The sequence below is a fragment of the Rhinatrema bivittatum genome, chromosome 1 (assembly GCF_901001135.1).
Source record: "Rhinatrema bivittatum chromosome 1, aRhiBiv1.1, whole genome shotgun sequence".
NCBI classification, from domain to species: Eukaryota; Metazoa; Chordata; class Amphibia; order Gymnophiona; family Rhinatrematidae; genus Rhinatrema; species Rhinatrema bivittatum.
Window position 1 is genome coordinate 428,914,006 of NC_042615.1, and position 24,649 is coordinate 428,938,654.

A 24,649-nucleotide genomic window follows, 5' to 3' on the forward strand; every position below is an offset into this window, starting at 1 on the left:
AGTGTGTCACAGTGGGATGAATGTCAACTTAAAATAAAAAGATACTAATTTACATCTGAAAAGGCACACAACTGTAGAATGACCCAGAAAACTAATCCAGTCTAAATTCAATGTTTGGATGATCAAACAAAGGCTGATGATGGTTGTTTATGATTGACTGGCTTACTAAATTTAAATACAAGCAAAGCTGATAGGAATATAAGGCCGGATTTTAAAAGCCTTATGTGCGCCGGGCCTATTTTATAAAGGGGATTTACTAAAGGGGCGGTCCGGGGGCGGGGCCAGAGGCCTCCGACAGGCTGCCGGCGCAGGCAGGCGCAAAAGGTATGATGAGAATTGGGGGGGGGGGGGGGGGGGGGGGGGGGGGAAGTCACAAGCTTAGGTTAGGGGGAATGGAAATTCCTTCACAGGTCGCTCCAATTTCAGAGTGGCCTGGGAGGGAACAGGGGAAGGCAGCGTGCTGACCCCCGAATCGGGCGTACATGTGCGCGTGCAGGTCTTAAAGTCTACCCCATAATCTTTTGTTTGCTGTCAAAAAAGGCCAAGGGCAACATAAAATGTACTCCATACACAATTTTTAATTTTAACACAATTCTAAAATAAGAAGCAAAAGAAAAAAACAAACTTAGCCATTTCAGAAAATAAAGTGGTTTAAATGTTAAGAACTGCTTTAATTTTTTAAATATGAAGTTTCTGAAATTGTACATTTCTAGCAACATTAAACTGGGATTTCTGGAACTGTCTCTCCCCCTCTGTATGTACTACTGAAAAGTTATGGCTTGTAGCTTTTTGTTATATATGGTGTTCATTTGTAGGTAAAAGTGCTTCAGGGTCCCCATATTTCGTTTCCTTAAGATTGAAAGGAATCAAATCTTAAATCCAGAAATCTCAAGAAAGTAACAATGATGGTTGTTCAACGAGTCCTCAGGCTGATTAAGTAGGAAACGAACACACAGCTGCAATGGGCAAAATACCAGGGGAAAAAAAAAAAAAATCTACCAAACTTCAGGCTGACATGGAAAGTAATACAGCGCACACTAACACAAAAACTATTAACACAGGTCATATTTTAACAATCATGAAAGATTCAAGATTATAAATTTTTCTTTACTTTTGTTATGACCTTTTATTTTACTACATTTAGGATTGTTTTATAATAGTGAGTTTGAGATAGTTTTCTGTCCCCATTTAAAGGCTTAGTGACACTTATGTTCTTACCAGATTCCTTACTCCTCAAGGAAATGCAGCCATTGTGTAAAATGTTCATTTAGGGCCGGATTTTAAATCGTTTACGCGCGAGGTCGGGCCTCACGAGTGCCGGGCCAATTTTCAAAGGGCCCGGCCCCGCATGTAAGTCCTGGGGTTAGCGAAACGGGCGGTCTGGGGCTAGAGGCGCTGTGCCGGGGGATCCCAGTGCATGCAACTTGCTCCTGCTCAGAAGCAAAAATAGGGATAAAGAATTTGGGGGGGATTTAGGATAGGGAAAGGGAGAAGGCGGGGAAGTGGAAGGGAGGTTAGGGCTAGGAGGTTGTGAAGTTCCCTCCCAGTCCGCTCCTTAATTGGAACTGACTGGGAGAGAACTGGGGAAGGCCCCTGATGTGTCGCTGCGCGAATTTGCAAAATTATCCCTCCCACGCACGCCGACCCGGCATGTTATAAAATCGGGCAATGTTTTAAAATCTACCCCTTAATTTATAAAATGGGAAAGTCAAATTAAAACAAATGCTTTGTTTTCAAGTAGGTCCAAGAGCTAGAAAGGAAAAGGACTTGTCCAAGGTCACTGAGTGCCAAATGGGAGAGATTATTCAAACGCAAGATGCTGGATTTCTCCAGAGTAAGTCTAATGTCCAAACCACTAATTCAGTCCCTGTGGTTGATGATACTATCCATTTTCCAGTGGAAAAAGTGGATTAACAATTGCAACCGACAGTTGGCAGTTGGCTGATGAGTAGCACTAAAAACTTCAGAAGACCCATGAGGTGACACGTGATAGGCAACGTGCACTCTCCCCATCTACCTCATGTCTTTGCTTTTGGAACAAGTGAATCAAACCTTACAAAACCCATGCTCATAAGTAACCACTTCCACTGTACTGTGTGGTTTTTTTCCTTTATCTTGCCAATCATGGTTTTTTTTAAGCAGCATCCTTGATTTGTTACATATCTTTACAGTGGAATTTAGGTGAAAGCAGGTTCATTTATACTTCTGGTTAGTATCAACATTAAAAAGGCCTTTCACCTGCTGCCTTCCCCCACTCCCTCTCAGTGACAGTATCACTATGTACAGCCTACAGTTAAAAAATAATTTTGATACATTTTTGTCATGACTTGTGCCCTGGCATGCACCCTCGCTGCTGCTCTAGCATCCTCCTGGGTCTAACAGAGGGCTGCATGCCTCCGTTGATGCGCTGATAGCCTCATGAAAGGAGATGGCTGTTAGAGGGAAGGACTGATGTATATCTGAATGAAAGCTCTGAATTATGGATACATTTTAAAGAGAAAAATTATTTTTCTTCCTTTGCAGGGGTCATATAATACTATATTTCACCAGTTTACACCTGCAATGAGGTAAATGAGCCATTTAAGCTGACTTATCACTTTAGAGGACTTTAAACAATTTTGTGAACAATGATGCAGAGTACAATGCACAGTTGTTGAACAGCAGCATTTAAGGTTCTTGTGGCTCTCACCTCTTTCCTCTGGACTGAACTGAACATCTGTCAGTGGTCTGTTCTAAACAAAGGCAATAAATGAAACATGGGAACACTAATACCCGGATTCTGGTTATTTTAAGTAAACAGGAATGTTGACAGAACATTGACAGCATGGAATATGCAAATTAAAGACAAGTAATTAAATATACAATTTGCTGGCTATTCTTTCAATTCCAAGGCTTCCAAGCCCATAAAGAGCCTGCTTAAAATCTGCCCTCTGCCAGCCTTCAGCAGGTGTCCGTGTCTGGGAGCTCAAACTGGGAACGCTTCCACTGAGCCAACAGTGAGCCCCACTTCAAGTATAAAATACATAGAAAAGTAAGGGTTGTGATTGGCCAGGATTGTGCTCAGACCAGATGACACTTTCAGCAGCATAAATTTGTTTATGCTCACATTTAAAAAATTAACACAAGTTAATTCCAATGTTGTCAAAAAGCTACTTTAGTTTTTGCTCCTTGTAAACCTCGCAACCCCCTCAAAAATTGGCTTGTTTTCCTGTACATTTAAGCAAATAGAATAAATTCTAATCTCTCCCCAATATTATATTGTCAATGTTACAATTATAAATGTAATTACATACAGAATTCACATCTCAAGTACAGCACATGAAAAAAACTGACTTACAAATGATTTAAACTAATTTGATGGAACACAAAGTAAACATTTATACAACATTTTAAATAACTGTGGTAGAAATAAATTTTTTCTTTAAATGATGATCAAACCCTGATATTTCTATGCTTTATTACACAGTTCAACTGCAAAATGAAAACAAGCTTTATATTATAAGTTAAACTGGAATTATTTCATGAGTCAATCTTTTTGTGAATGTTGTACCATAAAGGTCATTCTTACTACACTTGCCATTTAATCATGTAAAATCATATGCTACTAGGTAATTATTATTACAGCTAAAGAATCTGAGGCTAATTTTTAAAAATTAGTACTGATCTCAAAGTGATGCATGCCACAGCCAGCTGGAGAAAGGAGACACTGCCTCCCTTACAAAAGCTTTAAAGCATGTAAACTTATGAGCTACATATAGCAGCAGTTTCCAGTCCTTCATAGAAACAATACATTCAATGTATGTCCTGATCCAACACATCTGAAATATGGTGGAAGAAAATTTGGTGAATAAACCATTGCAATTCCCTATTGCTCATATGCACCAGTTTTGTCAAACTATAAGAGACAAAAGTTTTGCAACAAATATAAACCTAACATTTTCTGGTTATATGAACTATACACATCTCTTCTTCCAGCCATCAGAGCACTTGCTTCCCACAATCCTCCAAAAGATCTTATTCCAGTGCAGATGTCACAACACAAATGTCTCTGTAAGTAGGCATTGTTTTGCAGGGATGTATTAGTTTGCATTTAAACTTCATATCTTCACAAGTGGTTTCCTGTTTCGGTCACATTCTTATTGTTTGCACAGATGTATAATGCTATTGCCGCTTCCTATATAGGAGTGCTCCTGCAGGCACATTTGATTTGTAAATTGTTTGCTTTGCAATCCTTGTGACATACCTGTGGGCACAGTAACACTTTATACAGCGAGAGGCACTGCCAACAGCATGAATTAACTTATAGTCTCCAAAGATAAAGGGGAGCTGGAAAGTTCTATAAAATCAACACAATAGGGACAAAAAAATCCCACTGTCCAAATTACTTGGAAAAAACTTGAAAAATCAAATAAGGCATTCACGGTCATTCTTGTCCTTGAGAAAAGTCAAAAGGCACTACGATTGAATATAACTATGAAATTAGAAGGCGCTGTAGGATCTGGCCAATCTCAGAAATACTATCTTTTTGGTAAACCAATGTTCACTGTTATAATTGTATATAATGGTTTTTTCTCAGTTTTTACCACTTCATATGACAGTGAATTTAGACCATCAGAGTTCATCGTCTCTTTGGTGTGTGCAATTCTGTCAAACCTGTGAACACAAGGAAAAAAAAATTACACTCTTTCATGGAGGAATTACTTTTCAAAAAACCTCAACTCTGCATTCTAATCTAGCTTTTACATATATATATATATATATGTAAAATAAGCTAAAATGTACCTTAAGGAGGTTCTCTTACCTCTGTGGATTGGGTTCATTTTTTACATCTCTGTTATGGTGAATCATACGGCATTTTCCTATTATTGCATCTGGGCGAGATAAGGACATACCCCTAGAAGTTATCCTGTGAAAATGAGCATATTTCAATTTTATTACCATTAAAGTATTATTACTACTACTACTACTACAATTTCTTTATTCAGTTTTATATCTTGCCTTCCCTAAAAATAATGCTCAAAACTTTACAAAAGCAGCAGTAAAGCAAATATAAAACTCAAAATACTTAATAAAAACAATGAAGAAAAAAAAAAGTAAACATATCACACACAATTCAGCAAAACATATAGACTAAATCAAAGAGTAAAAGATCTTACAGCAATTGCTACTTAATCAGAAAAGGCCATCTCAAAAAATCTAACCTTAACATCCTTTCTAAAGGCTTAGATAATTATCTATCTTATGAAAATCTTCTTTCAACTTAATTTAGACAAAATATATTTAACACGAGACCTTATCAGCAGCTGCCAAATCTGCGAGAGCTTAGAAGGTCATCTTATGGAAAACACTTCCAGGAAAAAACAATAAGACAACTTGGTGACAAATGTTTGAGTACCAATCTTTTGCTTGGTCATTAAAAGCTTTCAGCCCAAGGTCAGGCTTTTCAAGTACTAGGAAATGGATCAGACTCAACCATTCAGTCATGTTCAGCAGATGTGACATTTAAAATAAGTTCAAGTACTCATAAAAAAAATTCAATTTTCAGATGGGGACAGTGCCCTGGCAGCAGGCATCATGAGAAACTTCCTTTATTTCTTATAAACACCCTGTCTGATGTAGAACTAAAGGTAAAGTTCTGAAATCTCTAGGCTTAGAAAGGTAAAATGAAACATTCATTACATCTGCAAGTTTTGTCTTGTCAACTAGAAGTTCTAAAAATATTAGAAATCCAGTTGATATAATAAAGGTAAGCAGCACAGCAAGTACTGTGAAAAGCTAGCAACAAAACTAGAATCATATGAAGAGGTTTAAAGATGAGGTATGTGTCACTGACTGCCATCGAAGCTGCAATTTTGGAAACTATGTCCCTTTAAAAAAAAAAAAGAGGTTGTTGAGAGATCACAGGAGTCAAAGATGACTATCATATATGCACACTTGCCTTCCTAAACCCTACCCAGTTTCAAACAGCCAGATGTTTTCAGTTAATTTTATGTTTCATTTAATTCAATCATATGATGTACAGTGCTAATAGGCTACTTTGATTAATCTTAACACTGGAAGCTAACAAAGTGGTTCACATCACTCAGTCAAATCTTAAAAAGTCACATTAAATTGATGGATTATTTAAACTCCAAATTTTAAGCATTAGGCTCATTTGATTCTATGGATGTTATAAACTAGCATAAACGACCTACACACTATGGGCTCTATTATGTGTGGTTTAAACATATCAAATATTCTCTTTGGCAAAATGAACTGAATGATAAACTGGGTGGTTTTACTCTACAACCTTGCAAATGTATCAGGTGCTGGAGTGAATGTCAGCTGAATTACGTCATAACATTATGGCACCTGCAATGCTGTGCAAAACTCTTCACACCCTTGTACATTTTTCACATTTTGCAATCTAAAAAATAAAAATGTGTTAAAGTAGGAGTTTCTTTCACTAATCTAAACATCACACTCTGCACTTTCACCATGAAAGAACAAAAATTCCAAAATTAATTAGGAATAAAAAAAACAAACAGTCTTGATTGCACAAGACTGTCCTCTCATGAGGACAAAGTTCCTCATGAGAGGCTTCTAGGAAAAGTAAAAAGTCATGGGATAGGTGGCGATGTCCTTTCATGGATTACAAACTGGCTAAAAGACAGGAAACAGAGAGTAGGATTAAATGGACAATTTTCTCAGTGGAAGGGAGTGGGCAGTGGAGTGCCTCAGGGATCTGTATTGGGACCCTTACTTTTCAATCTACCTTATAAATGGGCTCTGACCGACGGCCCGCAAATGCGCAGAAGACAGCAGCTCTACTGTGCATGCGCGGACGGGAGAGCATGTCGGTTAGAGCGGAGCTAAGATGGCGCTGGGAGGAGCAGCAGCGGCGGATCGGCGGCGACGATATCGGGCGGAGCAGCGGCGGTATGCGAGTGTCAGGCGGGGCCGAGCTACAATAGGTGGGAGGAGTGGCGGCGGTGGCAGCGATATCGAGAGGTGCGTGCAGGGGAGGGATCCCCGGAGACCTCCTGTCTCCATGAGCAGGCCATGCTGAAGAGCATAAGAGGGAGAGGGAAGGGATGAGAGTGAGGGAAGGGATTGAGAGAGGGTGGGGAATGACTGAGGGAGTGGGGAGGGAGGGAGGGAGAATGAGGGGGGAGGTGAGAGTGAGGGGGGAGGGGAGAGTGAGGGGAGGGTGAGAGTGAGGGAAGGGAGTGGAGGGAGAATGAGGGGAGAGGTGAGAGTGAGGGAAGGGGAGTGGGAGGAGAATGAGGGGAGAGGTGAGAGTGAGGGACGGGGAGGGAGTGGGAGAGAGAATGATGGGGAAGGTGAGAATGAGGGATGGGGGGAGGTGAGAGTGAGGGAAGGGAGTTTGAGTGGGGGCAGGGGAGGGAAGGGGGGGTGAGTGACCGAGGGGGAGGAGGATGAGTGACTGAGGTAAATGAGCGAGGGGAAGGGGGAGTGAGGGAAAAGAAGTGTGGATGGGTACAGTGTCCGAAAATGGACCGAAAATCTTTTTTAATGTAGCCCGACTTGTATATTTATAAATGATCTGGAAAGAAATACGAGTGAGGTTATAAAATTTGCAGATGATACAAAATTGTTCAGAGTAGTTAAATCACAAGCAGATTGTGATAAATTGCAGGAAGACCTTGTGAGACTGGAAAAGTTGGCATCCAAATGGCAGATGAAATTTAATGTGGATAAGTGCAAGGTGATGCATATAGGGAAAAGTAACCCATGCTATAGTTACACAATGTTGGGTTCCATATTAGGTGCTACAACCCAAGAAAGAGATCTAGGCATCATAGTGGATAACACATTGAAATCGTCTGTTCAGTGTGCTGCGGCAGTTAAAAAAGCAAACAATGTGGGGAATTAATAGAAAGGGGATGGTGAATAAAACGGAAAATGTCATAATGCCTCTAACGCTCCATGGTGAGACCACACCTTGAATACTGTGTACAATTCTGGTCGCCGTATCTCAAAAAAGATATAGTTGCAATGGGGAAGGTACAGAGAAGAGCGACCAAAATGATAAAAGGAATGGAACAGCTCCCCTATGAGGAAAGACTAAAGAGGTTAGGACTTTTCAGCTTGGAGAAGAAACGGCTGAGGTGGGATATGATAGAGGTGTTTAAAATCATGAGAGGTCTAAAACGGGTAGATGTGAATCAGTTATTTACTCTTTCAGATAATAGAAAGACTAGGGGGCACTCCATGAAGTTAGCATGTGGCACATTTAAAACTAATCGGAGAAAGTTCTTTTTCATTCAACGCACAATTAAACTCTGGAATTTGTTGCCAGAGGATGTGGTTAGTGCAGTTAGTGTAGCTGTGTTTAAAAAAGGATTGGATAAGTTCTTGGAGGAGAAGTCCATTACCTGCTATTAATTAAGTTCACTTAGAGAATAGCCACTGCTATTACTAGCAACGGTAACATGGAATAGACTTAGTGTTTGGGTACTTGCCAGGTACTTATAGCCTGGTTTGGCCACTGTTGGAAACAGGATGCTGGGCTTGATGGACCCTTAGTCTGACCTAGTAAGGCATGTTCTTATGTTCTTAATCTTAAAACCCCTTCATTCAATGCTGGTGGAAGCCCCCTTTTGCAGATAAGTGTCCACCATTTTTGCACAATGGGATGGTGCAGCTTTTGCCCCTTCTTGGCAGAAGAGTGCAAGCTCTTTCAGGTTGATTGGGATTGTCTGTGAATTGCAGTCAAGTTTTGCCACAGATTTTCTTTTGGATTCAGATCTGGACTTTGATTGGGCCACTGGAGGACATTCACTCTGTTCTTCCTGAGCCACTCCATTGTTGCTTTGTGCTTAGGATCCTTGTCCTGCTGAAAAGTGAATCTTCTCTCCAGCCCCAGACTGGCAGGATTTCCTCCAGAATTCTCCTGTACTCTGCACCATCCATCTTTCCCTCAGTCACACAAGCCTCTCTGTCCCCGCTGCTGCAAAACATCCCCACAACATGCTGCTGCTGCCACCACATTTTTCTGTAGGGATCGTGTTAACAGGGTGAGATGCTGTGATTTATGTCACATAGCACGGAGGCCAAAAGGTTCCACAAATCTTCTCCCACATGAGTGCAATGTCTTCAATGTGTTTCTGTGCAAATATTATATGGCATATCGTATGTCTTTTCTTCAACAGTGGCTTCTTGCCACCCTCCCATCCAAGCCATGTTTATAGAGTAAACTTTAAATTGGCTGAGACTAGGGAAAATGTTGATTTTTCAAGAGAGATCTCTGTAGTGCTTTTAAAGTAATTCTAGGCCTCATGTTGACCTTCTGCAGCAGTTTCCTTATTCCACAACTACTAATTTAGGAGGGGCTGCCTGATCATAGTAGTGTCCTGGTAGTGCCAAACAATTTACAATGATAGACCTGACAATACTACAAAGAATATTCAAAAAACACTGAAATGTTCTTATAGCCTTCCCCCAAGCCACACCTTTGTATAAAGTTATCCTGGAGATCTTTTGGCAGCTCCTTTTTTGGCATGTTTTGAGCTTTGCTTCAGATTCACTTCATACAACAGAAAGAGCTTTATTTTTCATCCAGGAACATTTCAAATTGGCTCAACTACAGTGACTGGACACAGGTAGGTGCTATTTAACTTACTATGAGCCTTAAGGCTATTTTTTGAACTGGAACCAATTTGGGTTTGCTATGATACAGTGCTGAAACACTTTAAAAAAATGACCAAAAAACCCACCTAAGAAATATTATGGGGAACAAAATGGATCACTGGGTCCTACTATTGAGTAATTCCTGCTGGTTCTGGACTCAAAAGAATCTGAGAGCAAAGATATGTGACTGATGGGCTCCGGAAAAGCTAAGAGTGAAGGAGCCCTTGCATGGATGCATGGCATCATGGCATGCTCTCCCTGCCCAGTAGGGCATTGTCAAAGCTCTAGAAACTTTGACATATAAGTTCCAGGTCCGGGCTTCATCTGATGTAATTTGTATGTCTTTAGAGAAAACTCTTTTCCTCTTTAATGGGAAGACAACATACTCAATAGCCCTGAAATGAAGTAGGGTAGATATTTTCTTTTCCAGTACATCTTGATTTTGTATTGGAAACCTTGTAGATATTTAAATGTCTCTACCTTTGCTCTATAGTATACATGTTTAGATCTTCAAGTCTGTCCCCATATGCTTTAGAACAAAGACTGACCATTTTAGTAGCCTCCCTCGGGACAGACTCAATTGGTTTATATCCTTTTGAAAGTATAATCTCCAGAATTGTATTATTATGAATGAGGTCTTATCAGGGACACACACAGAAGCAATATCACTTTTTTTTTTACTGACCATTCCTTTCCTTATGCAGCCAAAAATTGTTGGCTTTTGCTACTGCTTTATCCACCCGTTGGCTACCTTAAGATCATCAGATACATCACAGCAGATTCAGCTCTTCTTTTGTACTTAGAATTTCACCTCCTAATACTTTAGATATTCAGAGGGATAGTCATGTTAGTCTGGTAGAAGAAAAATAAGACAAGGCGGTTGGCACCTTATAGACCAGTGGTTCTCAACCTTTTTTTCTGTCGGGACACACCTGACACATGGTTCTCACATGCATGACACACTGACCCATGATCGTCATGGGGCTAGATGTAAAAGTACAGTTTGCATCCACAGGAACCCCCCCCGACCCACAATAATGGATGTAAAGCAGAATTATGACATTCCCCATACAACTCACCCTACAAAAAAGATATTCTGGTTCTGGTGTCATCTCAGTAACAGCAACTCAAACTCCTTCTACTTCTAGTATCAATAGCCCTACTTATGAAAAGACAGCAGTTTACCACCAATGCATGTCCTCATGAGAAAATAAAACAAATAAGACTGATACAAACACTTACATACTAGTAAAATATCTCATCTCGGTAACAGACACAGAACCAGCCTAACATACTCCCAGGATCTGCAGTTATGTACATAAACTAATCCGCACACAGGAGCAACCCTATCCTTGAAAAGGCAACACTACAAATATTAAATCAGGTCCTAAACACCAATACACCTCCTATTAGGAAAAACAGAACTAGCAAGCAGCTATAGATCCCCACACAGAAATAATTGTAAAACTATACTAATAAGTAGAATAAATGTTTCAAAACAGCTATGAACAGAATAACATCCAACAATTAAAAACTCATAAAAACTATTAAAAATTCTCCAAACACCAATAAAATATTTCAAAACAGCAGACATCATATAATATTAAATAATTAAAATGGCAGTCAATCAAGAAAGATAAACTTAAAAAGCCACCTTTACTTACCCCCCTCCAGCAGCTCTCCTACTCCTGTCCTCTTCCATGCAGGCCGTAGCACACACCAGAAGCAGCAGTAGTGGCTAAGCTCTATACTCATGGTCCTCTTCCTTAGAGCCCATGACCAGTCTCTCTGTCTCTCACACACCAATCATCTCCCAACTAGTCTTTGACACACACACCAGTCACCCTTCCTGAACAGTTTCTCTCATGCCATACACACACACAGGCTTCCCACTCCCCATGTTCCATCTTATATATACGGGCTTCTCACACCCATACTATGTCACATACACCCAGATTTCTCACTCCCATACTCCTCTCTCCACATGCACAGGATTCTAATTCCCATAATCACTTTCTTTCTCTCACATACACACACACCTGTCTCTCTCTCTCTCACACACTGTTACCTACCAACCAGTCTCTCTCATGATGAAAACACACACAGGCTTCCCACTCCCATGCTCTCTCACATATACAGGCTTCTCACTCCCATGCTTTCTTTCATACACCCCCCACACCACCAGGCTTCTTACTCCCATGCTTTCTCACATACCAAGATTTCTCATTTCCATGCTTTTTCTCTCTCTCTCACACACACAGTCACCTCCCTGACCAATCTCTCACTCTCTCACACACACTCCAGTCATATTGTCTCACATATACACACATCACCTCTCTGACCAGTTCCTCTCAATCACACACATGCTCAATCACACACTTACACACATGCTCTCAATCACACACAGGCTGTCTTCTCTCTTTCACTCACTTCCTCCCCCCCCCCCCCCCCCAGGCACAAATGGTAGCTGCCGTAGCCTCCTCCAGCCCCTGCAGGCCAAGAAAGAAGAATCCCATCGTCCGCGAGATACTGCTGTCTCCTTTGCAGATTGCTGGCTGTTTCGATTGCTCCAGGCCACACTACTGCTCAGGGGCAGATACTGCTGCTGCTACTTTTCCACGCAACACGGCTCTTTCTCCTTCCCGTGCACTGCACTGCATATCACTTCCTGTTCCGGGGCAGGCGCGGGAAGAAGAAACGTCCAGCCACAGGAGAAGAAAATTATTCCTTACCTGCTAATTTTCGTTCCTGTAGTACTAAAGATCAGTCCAGACGGTGGGTTATGTCCCCCGTCCAGCAGATGGAGTCAGAGCAAACTTCCGAGGGTGCTGGCATATAAGCTGGTGCAACCCTCTTAGCTCCTCAGTATCGAGAATATCAAAGCCAAGTCAGAAAAACTGGACAGACCGAGGAGGATGGATCAAGCACATGCAAAATGTCAAACTGTAAAACTGTGATCAACGAACAACTATGCAACTTGCAAAGAGAACTGACAACTGATACTAAACACACACAGACAAACAGACCAGGAGAAGAAGGCTAGACAATAGAACAGGAGAGAGAAATTTCGAGCAGGTATACCCCCAGATCCGAACACGACCAGGGCGGGTGTCTGGACTGATCCTTAGTACTACAGGAACGAAAATTAGCAGGTAAGGAATAATTTTCTTTTCCCTGTACGTACCAGGATCAGTCCAGACGGTGGGATGTACCAAAGCTTCCCTAAACCGGGTGGGTCCCTGAGAACCCTGCTCGAATAACCCTGTCCCCAAAAGAGCCTGATTCCGCTGCCGGCAAGTGAAGCCGGTAGTGTCTGGAGAACGTGTGCAAGGACTTCCAGGTCGCTGCCCTACAAATTTCCTGAACGGATACGTGCTGAGACTCCGCATAGGAGGTGGCCTGGGCACGCAGGGAATGTGCCTTGATTCCAACCGGAGGGTCCCTCCCGGAGCCGATGTATGCCGAAGCCACCGCCTCCTTGAGCCAGCGCGCAATGGTAGTCTTTGACGCTTGATGGCCCTTCCTATTCCCGGACCAGAGGACAAAGAGATGATCGGAGACACGAAATTCATTCGTCACTTCCAAGTAACGTAAGAGGACTCGCTTCACGTCTAGGCGCCTGAGAGATTTTGGAGCGTCCGGAGGAAAGGACGGTAGTTCCACCACCTGGTTCAAGTGGAACGCCGAAACCACCTTGGGCAGGAACGAAGGGACTGTCCGGATGTAGACCCCCGAGTCCGAGAACCGAAGGAAAGGTTCTCTGCATGAAAGAGCTTGGAGCTCAGAGCTGCGCCTCGCCGAGGCTATGGCCACCAAGAAGATCGCTTTCAGAGTGATATCCTTGAGAGAGGACTGATGCAAAGGCTCAAAGGGGGTCCCGCGAGAGCCCGCAACACCAGATTGAGATTCCATGAAGGACAGAGCTGACGCAACGGCGGCCGCAGATGCTTGACTCCCTTCAGGAACCGTGAGATATCCGGATGGGACGAGGGGTCAGGCCTACCCAAGGAGCGAGCCAAGGAGGTCAGCGCAGACATTTGCACTCGCAGGGAATTGTAGGAGACACCCTTCTCCAGCCCCTCTTGGAGGAACGCCAAGATCTGTTGCCGCGAGGCCGCAGTCGCGTGGGCACCCCGTGCCGAACACCATACGTCGAAGACCTTCCACACCCGCACGTAAGCGACCGAGGTCGAGGTCTTATGTGCTCTGAGGAGGGTGTCTACCACTGAGACTGCGTAGCCCTTACGCAGGAGGTTCCTCCTTTCAAAAGCCAGGCTGCAAGACAGAAGTGTTCCGCCTGATCCGAAAATATCGGACCCTGATGAAGAAGACGAGGCAGGTGTGAGAGGCGGAGAGGACCGTCTACCACAGTGTTGAGTAGATCTGCAAACCACGGCCGACGCGGGCCATTCCGGAGCCACTAGGATTACTGATCCGGGATTGCAACTCTATCCTCCCTAGCACCTTGCCCACCAGAGGCCAAGGGGGAAAGACATAGAGGAGGAGTCGGGACGGCCAGGGGAGAACTAGGGCGTCCACCCCTTCCGCGCCACGCTCCCTTCTGCGGCTGAGGAACCGGGGGGCCTTGGCGTTGGAGGCGGTTGCCATGAGATCCATTGAGGGCGTCCCCCAGCGCCGGACAATGAGAGCCATCACCTCGTCGGAGAGAGCCCACTCTCCGGGGTCCAACGCCTGAACGACTCAGGTAGTCCGCTTGAATGTTCTCCACCCCGGCAATGTGTGAAGCCTCCAGGCGGGCAAGGAAACTTTCCGCCCAAGCCATCAGATGACCAGCTTCGAGGGCTACCTGCCGGCTCCTGGTGCCTCCTTGCCAATTGATGTAAACCACCGTAGTCGCGTTGTCTGAGAGGACGTGCACTGCCCGACCCCTGATCAAAGGCAGGAAATGTCTGAGCGCCAGACGCACCGCTCTGGTCTCTAGGAGGTTGATCGGCCAGATCACTTGATGTTTTGTCCACTGGCCCTGAGCCGAGCTCCTGAGGCAGACTGCCCCCCAACCGGACAGGCTGGCATCGGTAGTGACTACTATCCAGTCTGGAGCCTCCAGAGGGCAACCCTGGGCCAAGTTCTTGGGGTCCAACCACCACCGCAAGCTGTACCTGGCGGTCGGAGTAAGAGGGAGAATCGCCTGATAATCCCGCGACACCGGCTTCCACCTCGACAGCAGAGACATTTGCAGGGTCTCAGGTGTGCAAAAGACCAGGGTACTAGGTTTATTGCGAAGGCCATTGAGCCCAGGATCTGGAGGTAGTCCCGTGCCGTGTGTACCGGAAGGGAGGCAAATTGGATTATCTGATCTCGCAGGGATTGAGCCTTGTCTGGGCGGAGGAAGACTCTGCCCTGCACAGTGTCGAAATGAGCCCCCAAGAAGTCCAGTTGCTGGGAGGGCAGCAGACTGCTCTTGCTGAAGTTCACCACCCAGCCTAGAGATTGGAGGAAGGACACCCCTCTGTCGACCGCCGACTGCCCCTGCGGAAAAGTCTTCACTCTGATGAGCCAGTCATCCAGGTAAGGATGGACTAATATTCCCTCCCGCCGTAGCGCGGCCGCCACTACCACCATAACCTTGGTGAAAGGTCTGGGCGCGGTCGCCAGCCCGAAGGGTAGGGCCTGGAACTGAAAATGTTGACTCAAAATCTTGAAGCGAAGAAACCGCCAATGGGCCGGCCGAATTGGAATGTGCAGATAGGCCTCTGACAGATCGAGAGAGGCTAGGAACTCCCCCTGATGTACCGCCGCGATGACAGAGCGGAGGGTTTCCATGCGGAATCTGGAGATCCGGAGCACCTTGTTGACTTCCTTGAGGATGGGATGGAAAGAGCCGTCCTTCTTGGGGACCACGAAGTAAATTGAATAATGCCCCGAGCCCACCTCTCCTGAGGGGACGGGCGAGATGGCCCCCAAGTCCAGAAGCCTGTCGAGCGTGCGCTGGACTTCCAGGCGCTTGGAGCCTGATCCGCAGGGAGAGAAGATGAACCTGTCCCTGGGAAACCAGACAAATTCCAATGCGTAGCCGTGTCTTAGAATGTCCAGGACCCACTGATCCGTGGTGATGTTGATCCACTCCTCGTAAAACAGGGCGATGCGACCTCCAATCCGAGGGTAGCGAGGAGTGGACTGGCCTGGCATCATTGAGGTGTCTTACCCGAGGCTCCCTGAGCCGAGGAGTCTCTGGGGGGTCTGCGACCCCGAAAGGGCAGAGTCCAAGATTGTGACCTCCCTGAGGGCGTCCTAGGACCTTGTTGTCTAGCACCCCTGTAACGCCTCTGAGGGCGGGCGCGGTTCCTGGAGCCCAAGGAAGGAGTACGATAGGACCTCTGGCGGTCTTCAGGCAACCTGTGGACCGAATTTTCTCCTAGAGATTTGATAATTTGATCGAGGTCCTCGCCAAAGAGAAACCTACCCTTGAAAGGTAGTGCCCCCAGGCTAGATTTGGAGGAAGGGTCCGCTGCCCAGTTCCGGAGCCACAAAAGTCGTCTGGCGGAGACTGCCGACACCATAGTCCTCGCAAGGACCCTCAGCAAGTCGTGTAACGCATCTGCTCCATAGGCGATGACCGCCTCCAGACGGTCCGCCTGAGCCGCCTCCTCCGGCGGCAACTGCTGGGAGGTTAGGAGCTGTTGAACCCATCGAAGACCAGCTCTCTGCGTCAGGGAACCACAGATGGCTGCTCGGACCCCCAGTGCTGAAACCTCAAAGATCTTCTTGAGGGCGACCTCCAGTTTCCTGTCCTGTAGATCCCGGAGAGCTGTGCCCCCTGTGACCGGGATCGTGGTTCTCTTCGTGACAGCGGACACTGCTGAATCCACTTTAGGGACTTTAAGGAGATCCAGGAAGTCTCCAGGGAGAGGATAGAGCTTGTCCATAGCTCTGCCAACCCGGAGGGACGCCTCCGGCGTGTCCCACTCTCTCACGAGCAGCTGGAAGAACGAATCATGAATGGGAAAGGTCCTGGCCAGGGGACGCAGGCCCGCCAGCATTGGATCCCCCTTCTTGGTGGAGGAAGCTACAGAGGGTGCCGGGGGAGCCAGTGGTTCAACGGGGGGATCGAGGTCCAGTTCCTGCAGAACATGGGGGATAAGCTCCGCCAACTCCTCCTTGCGAAAAATCCGGAGGACCCGTGGGTCATCACATTCCAGGTGGGCTGCCAAGGTCGCCTCATCATCCCCCTGCGATGCTGGGTCCCCCCCTGGGTCCGGAAGGGGAGACGTGCCACCAGGGGCAACGGAAGGCCCAGGGGCACCCTGGGACCCCCCACTGCGGCCCCCGGTACCACCGCCGCAGTACTTGAGATCCTTGGGGACTTGGCCGGCGAGGGAACCGCAGCTGACCCTCCCCCCGTAGGGTGAAGACTTTGGAGATAGGCCTGGTGCATAAGCACCACAAAATCCGCTGAAAATCCTAGAGACAGCGGGGGAGGGGAAGTTAGAGGGTCCATGGGGGGTCCGGAGGTGGATGGGAGCGTACCCGGATCCGGGATCGGCGGTGCCAGAGATAAAAATCCATCCTGAGTCTCCTCCGGGTCGGAGCCCACGCTGCTCTCTAATTCTAAGATGGCTGCCGCTCCCGCCAAAGGAGGGGGCGGGGCTCCACCCCGAGGAGCGCGGCGCTCGGAGCGCGGCGGCGAAATCGTCGGGGGAGCGGCGCTTGTCTCCCCCCCGGGGAGACACCGAGCGTAGGGACCTTCCCGTGAGCCGCCCTGTCCCGGGCAACTGCAGGACGGGCAGCGAGAGCGCTGCATCGCGACGGGCCCGGGGGCGGGAACGGGGTCCTGAAGAAGCGACGCTGTGAGTCGCGCCGCGGGAGGAGCAGGCCTGCCTCGCCCTCGCTCTACTCAAGGTCCTCCCCCCAAGAGCGGCAGGGGAAGAACGAACCTCCGTGCCGCTGCGACCCCGGGGAATTGGCGCGTCGCGGGGCTGCGGGGGGGAAGAGAGACCGCGACTGAGGGTAGGGGAGCGGCTGGCACCACCAGCATCCACCTCCTCACAGCCCGAAAAACCCAAGCTGCAAGTAAAACGAACACAAAAACTCACCACACAAACTTTCCCCCCGAGGAGACTGCAGAGTCGTGAAGGGAAAGCACAAGAAGGAGAAGAGAGGAACAATAAAGAAGCGGCAGTCCTGATGGCAAGGCCAAACCTCCTCTCTACAAATAATAAAACTTTTTTTTTTTTTCCAAAAACTGCTTGATCCAACCTGAAGTGAAAATACTAAGAAGAATAATGAGAAAAAGGCGTGGAACAGAGCCACTAGCTAGGGGAAGCACCGGGTTCCCCTCCTCACATCTGCTGGAGTCAGAGAGATACTGAGGAGCTAAGAGGGTTGCACCAGCTTATATGCCAGCACCCTCGGAAGTTTGCTCTGACTCCATCTGCTGGACGGCGGACATAACCCACCGCCTGGACTGATCCTGGTACGTACAGGGAACCACAGCTTCCTCTAACACCGCTGCCGTTCCCATTGGGCTTGAACGTGCTGTTAGCCCGGTGGCAACGGCAGCAGGGAAGGTAAGAGCAGCGGGAGAGACTGGGAACACGCAACACACCTGCCGGTGCTTGGCGACGCATTAGTGTGTCGCGACACACCAGTTGAGAAGCGCTGACTAATCAATTTATTGAGGCATGAGCTTCCAAGGACAGAGTCCACTTTGTCAGATGTCAACCCTTTTAGTCACTCTAGGCCCATACCCAGCGTACTCAAATTTATACCTAAGTCAAATGTCTTACTGAAATCCAATTACATACATCTAGCGCACTCCTGTGATCCAGCTCTCTGGTTATCCAAGAAAAGAAATTGTTCAGATTAATCTGAAGAGATCTACCTCTGCTGAAGTTACGCTGCCTCAGATTTTGCAATCCATTGGATTCCAGAAACTGCACTATCCTCTGTTTTAGCAGCAATTCCATTAATTTGCTCATCACAGACAAAAGACTAACTGGCCTATAGTTCCCAGCCTCATTTTTACGAAGAGGAACCGCAGCAGCCAATCCCCAGTCCATTAGAATCACTCCCTCTAAAGCAACACTGAAAAGGTCAGCCAGTGGAGATGTCAGACTTTTCTTTAAGTTCCATTAGTACCCTCAGATGTATCCCATCTGGCCCCATCACCTTATCTACTTTAAGTATAGCTAGCCCCTCACAAACAATTTTCAGAAAATGCACTGAGGTTTATCTCACTTCCAATCTTATTTGTGCTCGTTTTATGTGGTCCTGCTCTTGAGAGATCCTCCGGAGAGGAAGTACTCCTTGCAGGAGGGGGGGGGGGGGGAAGTTAAATAAGATCTCATGAAATTAAGGAAGAAGGTTAAAACTTTGTTTCAGCAGGCTTTTTGATTGTAAAGCATAACAGAAGTAATTTAGGTGCAATTGTGTCTAACTTGGTGTATGTTGGATTTTGTTTTATTGGGTTTTAATATTGTGTTTGTATTCATTATGAATGTAAGTACTGTACTGTGCATCAAACATTGTGGAGATAGCGGATTATAAGATAGTGTAAATAAATCTGCTGATTCTAGCTCTTGTAAATGATTCAGTCAGAACACTCATGGAAGTTAGCTTATGACTCAAGAAAGGGGGAGGATGAGTGAACTATTTGAATGGAAAGCTGTATGTACCTTTTAAGGAATTTAAGGAGCTATTTCCCTGTTTGCGGTGAGCTCAGTTGGGAACAAGCTATTTGCACCATACAATTAAAATTATTCATAATTTAAGTCTAATGTAGGTTCCAGGCACACTAAATAGCTGAAATGAGCATGCTCTGAGCTTAGTCATGAGATCCTTTATTATTATTTGGTCTATGTCATTCTTGTATACTACTCCAGGTAACTGCTCTAATGTAGTTTCTGGAGTTACCATGTCCTCTTATGTTACTAAAGGTGATGCTGACCTGGAAGAGACAGGGGATGGAATTGTGGCAACTGAGGAGGTGCAGATGACATCAATGCACTTGGTATCAATACTCCTGGGAGTCACTCGATGCACATGGCAATGGCACTGATATACTCGGCATCTTGGGATTGTACGGAGCATGGAGAAATTGTCCTTTTGCTTGGCTCATTTTGGAGCACAGACATCTACAGACTTATTACCTTATTTATTTGCAAAATGTATATGCAGCCAGGCAAGTCTGTGTGCCCCTATCCCTTCAGCAGAAACCCTTGTTACAGCTCAAGGTGGTTCAGAGATAAAACAGTCATAAAATTAAATAGAAATAGCATGGGAAGCACAAGTTACCCTCAGGTTACACTTAAATTGAGGGTAACTTAGGCTTCTAGAGCTGATTTTGACAGAAGCAGTGCTGGAATGCTGGGAGTGGGTGAGTTGATACACTGGCTCCCAGCAGGGTTTCCTTTTTGGTATCCAAGTGGGCTGGGGGAGGGCAGGGGTGGATTGGGGCATTGCCACTGTTTGTGTGTGGAGGGTGGGGGGGGGGGGGGGGGGAGCAGGGAGGCACGATCTGGGAAAGGATTTTAAACATATTAAGAGAGCCTGGGAAGGGGTCCAACCTGGAGAACATAATTTAATTATGGAGGGGTTTGGGAGGTGCAGAGCCCGAAATGGCAATATATTAAATTTGGGGAGGGGGGAAAGAAGGGCAAAAATGATAACTTTGAAGATATCTGGTTAAGTAGCTAGTTATCCAACCACACAAGGCGTTATAAAACTTTAGATCTGCTTTGAAGTAAGTAAAAAGTTGTTCGATTAACTTAGTTGGATGGAACTGAATTCAGCTAAGTTAGCTGCGTAACTAAATTCCTTCCAAAAATGCCCTGAATGACTTTTTAATCTAGCTAGATTTTAGCTAAATAAAGCAGAGTTGCTTTCCTATAACAGGTGTTCTCCAAGGACAGCAGGATGTCAGACCTCAAACATGGGTGACAACATCTGATGGCGCCTAGCCTGGAAAAACTGTGTCAAGTTTCTAGAACTGACTGCGTTTCACTGGGCATGCCTACACATGCCATTATACCACGTATCCACACAGGGTCCCTTCAGTCTCGAAAGAAAGCAAAATTATGGAGAAACCAATTGCACAGGGATGTGAGTGGAATTCGTAAGGACTGACATCCTGCTGTACTCTGAGAACACTTGTTACAGGTAAGCAATTCTACTTTTCTCAGAGGACAAGAAGGAAGGAAGAATAGGTAATCCCTAGCTACAGGCCGCCTCCAATGAAAAAAGGGCCACAAAACAAAGGGCCCTAGGAGGGAAAAGAGTTGGGTTCTACACCTCAAACAAATTCTGAAGGACAGATTCACCAAACCTATTATTGAGTCGGCCAACCCTGTCCCAACAGAAGCAAGATGTGAATGAGTGGAGAGAACTCCGCATCGTAGCCTTGCAGATCTTCTCCATCGGGACTGATCACAGGTGAAGCAGACACTGCCATGGCTTGAAGAGAATAAGCCTTGATATGGCTCACCAGATTCAGGCCCCCTGGACATTAACAGAAGGAGATGCAATTTGCTAGCCAATTAGATATACTGTGTTTGGCAACAGCGACCCCCAGCTTGTTTGTGTCAAAACAAAAAACTAGGTGGATTTTCTATAGACTTCAGTCTGCTTCAGGGAGAAGACAAAGGCTCTCTTGAAGTCCAAACTGTGCCGTGCTTGTTCTCCTTGTTGGACATGTGGACTGGGAAAGAATGTTGGAAAGACAATTGACTGTTTAAGATGGAATTTTGATACCACCTTAGGCAAGAAGACCACCCTATCATGGAAAAACTTGGTATAAGGTAGATAAGCTACTAGAGCCTGAGATTCACTAACTCTGCATGCCCAAGTAACCTGCACCAGAACCAGAACCTTCAAGGTCAGGTACTTTAAGTCACAGGGGCACAATGGTTCAAAGGGAGCTTTCATCAGCTGGGAGAAAACCAGACTGAGGTCCCAAGACAAAGCAGGAGGTCTGATGGGAGGTTTAAATAAAACAGACCCTGCATAAACATATTAACTAAAGGCTGTACAGAGAATGATTTACCTTCTACCTGATGATGGTATGCACCAATTGCACTAAAGTAGATCCTTATCAAAATATTTCTTGAGACCAGTCTCTGACAAATGTAAAAGGTAATTAAGAAGTTTTTGTGTGGCGCAGGAGAAAGTATCTAGGGCCTTTTGCTCACACCACACAGCAAATCTCCTTCACTTAAATCAATAGAATTTTCTAGTGGAATCCTTCCTGGAAGCTAAAAGAACTCGAGACACATCAGTCAAATCAAGGGGTTGCAGAATCAAACTCTCAAAATCCAAGCAGTGAGTGATAGGGACTTGAGTTGGGATGGCAGAACTTGCCTTGATCCTAAGTGATGAGATATGGGGAAATCGACAGACTGAGTAGATGTCCTCATGGATGTCTCCCGCAGGAGCGGGAAGTACACCTGTCTCGGTCATTAGAGAGCTATGAAACTCATAAGCCTCCCAGGTCCTCTGAGTTTCAACAAAGTTTTCACCACTAGGGCTATCAGAGGAAACATACAGAAGACCCTTGCCTGAATACAGGGCAAAAAAGTGTCCAAGGCTAGTTTGCAGTGGAAGATCTGATTTGCTACCCCTCTCGTCCCCAGTTGAGGGACCAGTCGTGTGGTTGCAAGAACAGACTCAGTCTGACAATTAACGCATTCTCCACTTCAGCCAGGTAAGTGGCTCTGAGAACAATCCCTCAAGAGATGGCCTAGCTCCTGAAACAGAAGGTATAAACCTGTACCTCCCTGTATGTTGATGAAATACATTGCCATTTAGTTGTCTGTTTGATAGTCAATCTCTGAAACCCTTTAGGGCATACCAGATTGTCTGGAGCACCAGGAAGTTTATTTAAATGCAGCTTTTCCTAGGCAGATCAAGAACCCGGGGTGCATAGCCCATCTAGATAAGCTCCCCAACTCAGAATGGACTTATCCATCGAGAAGACAATTTGTATTAGAGAAATTTGGCAGGGGATTTCTCTGACCAAATCAGAAGTGTACTGTCACTAAGACAGGGAGTTCCTGAGCAGAATGATGCAAATATTCTCCCATTGGTCTTGGTCCACTGGTCTCTCCTCACGTAAAGACTTGCCATGGGAGCTACATGTACTATTGATGTCCTGAGACCCAACAACCTCAACATGCTTCAAGCTAATGTCTGCTCACTTATTTGGATTTTACCATGGCCATCTAAGTGGTGGCCCTTTGTTTGAGAAGGAAGTCTTTCACCTGAGTCATGTCTAGCAGAGCTCTGATAAACTCCAATTGAGGTAATGGGCTGAGGTGAGACTTGGGGTAGTTGACAATGCATTGATTCCTCAGCTCCTGCCTGAGAAGAGCTCTTGGTCAGTCAGTCAATCATCCAGATAAGGAAACACATGTGCCCCCAGTTTGCACAAGCATGCCACAACCATGTCCAGGCATTTTGTGATATGGGCCAGATTGTAGCCCAAAAGGCAGAATGCACTACTGGAGGTGATAGCCTCCTATGATAAATCTGAGATTTCCTGTGAATGGGGAAACTCAATATGCAAGTATATGCATCCTTGAGATAGAGTACAGACAGTCCCTTTTGAAATGAAGGGATTTAAGGTGCAGAGGGAAACAGTCTTGAACTTTTCTCTTTTGATGAATTTGTTCTAGGTCCTTAGAATTAGGATAGGGCGGAGTCCTCTTGTTTTCTTTGGAATCAGGAAATACTTGGAGTAGAATCCCTGCTCTCTTTGCCCTGGAGAAACAAACTTGACTGTTCTGGCCATTAAGAGGGAGGAGAGTCCTGATGTGGTGACTGACTCCAACAGGGGTCTGGGGGATGATTTGGCGGAAGACCTAATAGAATTAATTTGCATCATCTTTTATGATGCTGAGGACCCACATATCAGAGGTTACCACTTGACCACCAGTTTACGTAAAAAACACAGTTTCATAACCTGTTCAATGGCACGGTACTGAGATCCTGGCAAAAGTCCATCCTAAGTGTTCACTGGGTTGCCATCTGGGCTTAGGCACCCTCTGTTGCCTCGGATGGGCAAGAAGGGTCTACTGTGGATAGGATTGAGAGTGTGGAGGATAGCACCTTCTCAGGTGGAAGTAGTGTCTCCTCTGCACTGGTATCAGATACCTCTTGGAAGAGACAACCAGGCCTGATGTGCCAAAGAGCCTTTACAGCATTGCACAATGATCTTGGATTTGTACAACTTCATACTTGACTATCTCCGAAGATATTCTCTCCTACACATGCCACATCCACAAGTCTTTCTTGCACTTCCGATCGGAAATCCAAGGCTCACAGCCAGGCAATCTGTGTGCCCCTATCCCTACAGCAGAAACCCTTGATGCAGTTTCAAAAATATTAATGGTTGAATGGACCACACCTCAATCCTTTGTCCATCAATGACTGGAGGGCATCTTGCTGCTTTTGAGGAAGCTGCTTGGCCACTCCCTGCAGTTGCTTCATTATTTCCAACATGCACTAGCCCATGAAGAGTTGGTAGGATATGGGGGAAATGAACCTAGCACCCTGAAAAAAACTTTTCTCCCAATAGCATTTATGGTTCTAGAATCATTCCTGGGGACACAGAGGAATGGATCCTAGATTTAACCTTTTTGAGAGTGGAGTCGAAAAGAAAGTGCTGAATCCGGAAGCTTTTTGGATCAGATAAACTGCATCTAACTTCCCTATTGATGAAAGTTACAGAAAGGGGGTTCTCCCACATCCTCATCTGCACGTCCTGAAGGATCTTGTGAACTTGGATTACTATGATCTCCTTAGGAGGCTCCACAAACTGGAGGATGCCCAGCATCTCGGTCCTGGACTCTAAATCTATAACGTAAAGGGAATAGCTTCTGCCATTTTCCTCACAAAACCTGGGAATTGAAGGTCCTCTAGTGGGGACTTCTCTTGTGGAGGAGAGGGTTTGGAGGGGTAACCTGTAGACACCTCCTCTTCAGAGTTGTTTACCAAGTCATAGCCATACCCCATGAATATTGACAGTCCAACTCATCCTGATCTACCAGAGAGGGCTCTCTCA

At 45.8% G+C, this 24,649-nt stretch overlaps 1 protein-coding gene across 3 annotated transcripts in view; it reads right to left on the reverse strand.

The window, feature by feature from the left end:
* Positions 1 to 558: 558 nt before the first annotated feature.
* LOC115092847 (beta-1,4-galactosyltransferase 1-like) overlaps positions 559 to 24,649 on the reverse strand; it is a 224,698-nt gene continuing 200,607 nt past the window's right edge. For all 3 annotated transcript variants that reach the window (XM_029604219.1, XM_029604211.1, XM_029604201.1), the window contains 2 exons: positions 4,802 to 4,906; positions 559 to 4,653 (listed from right to left, as the gene is read on the reverse strand). In XM_029604219.1, coding sequence (XP_029460079.1) covers positions 4,518 to 4,653; positions 4,802 to 4,906 — 241 coding nt within the window. In that variant the 3' untranslated portion in view covers positions 559 to 4,517. The remainder of the gene's footprint in view (positions 4,654 to 4,801; positions 4,907 to 24,649) is intronic.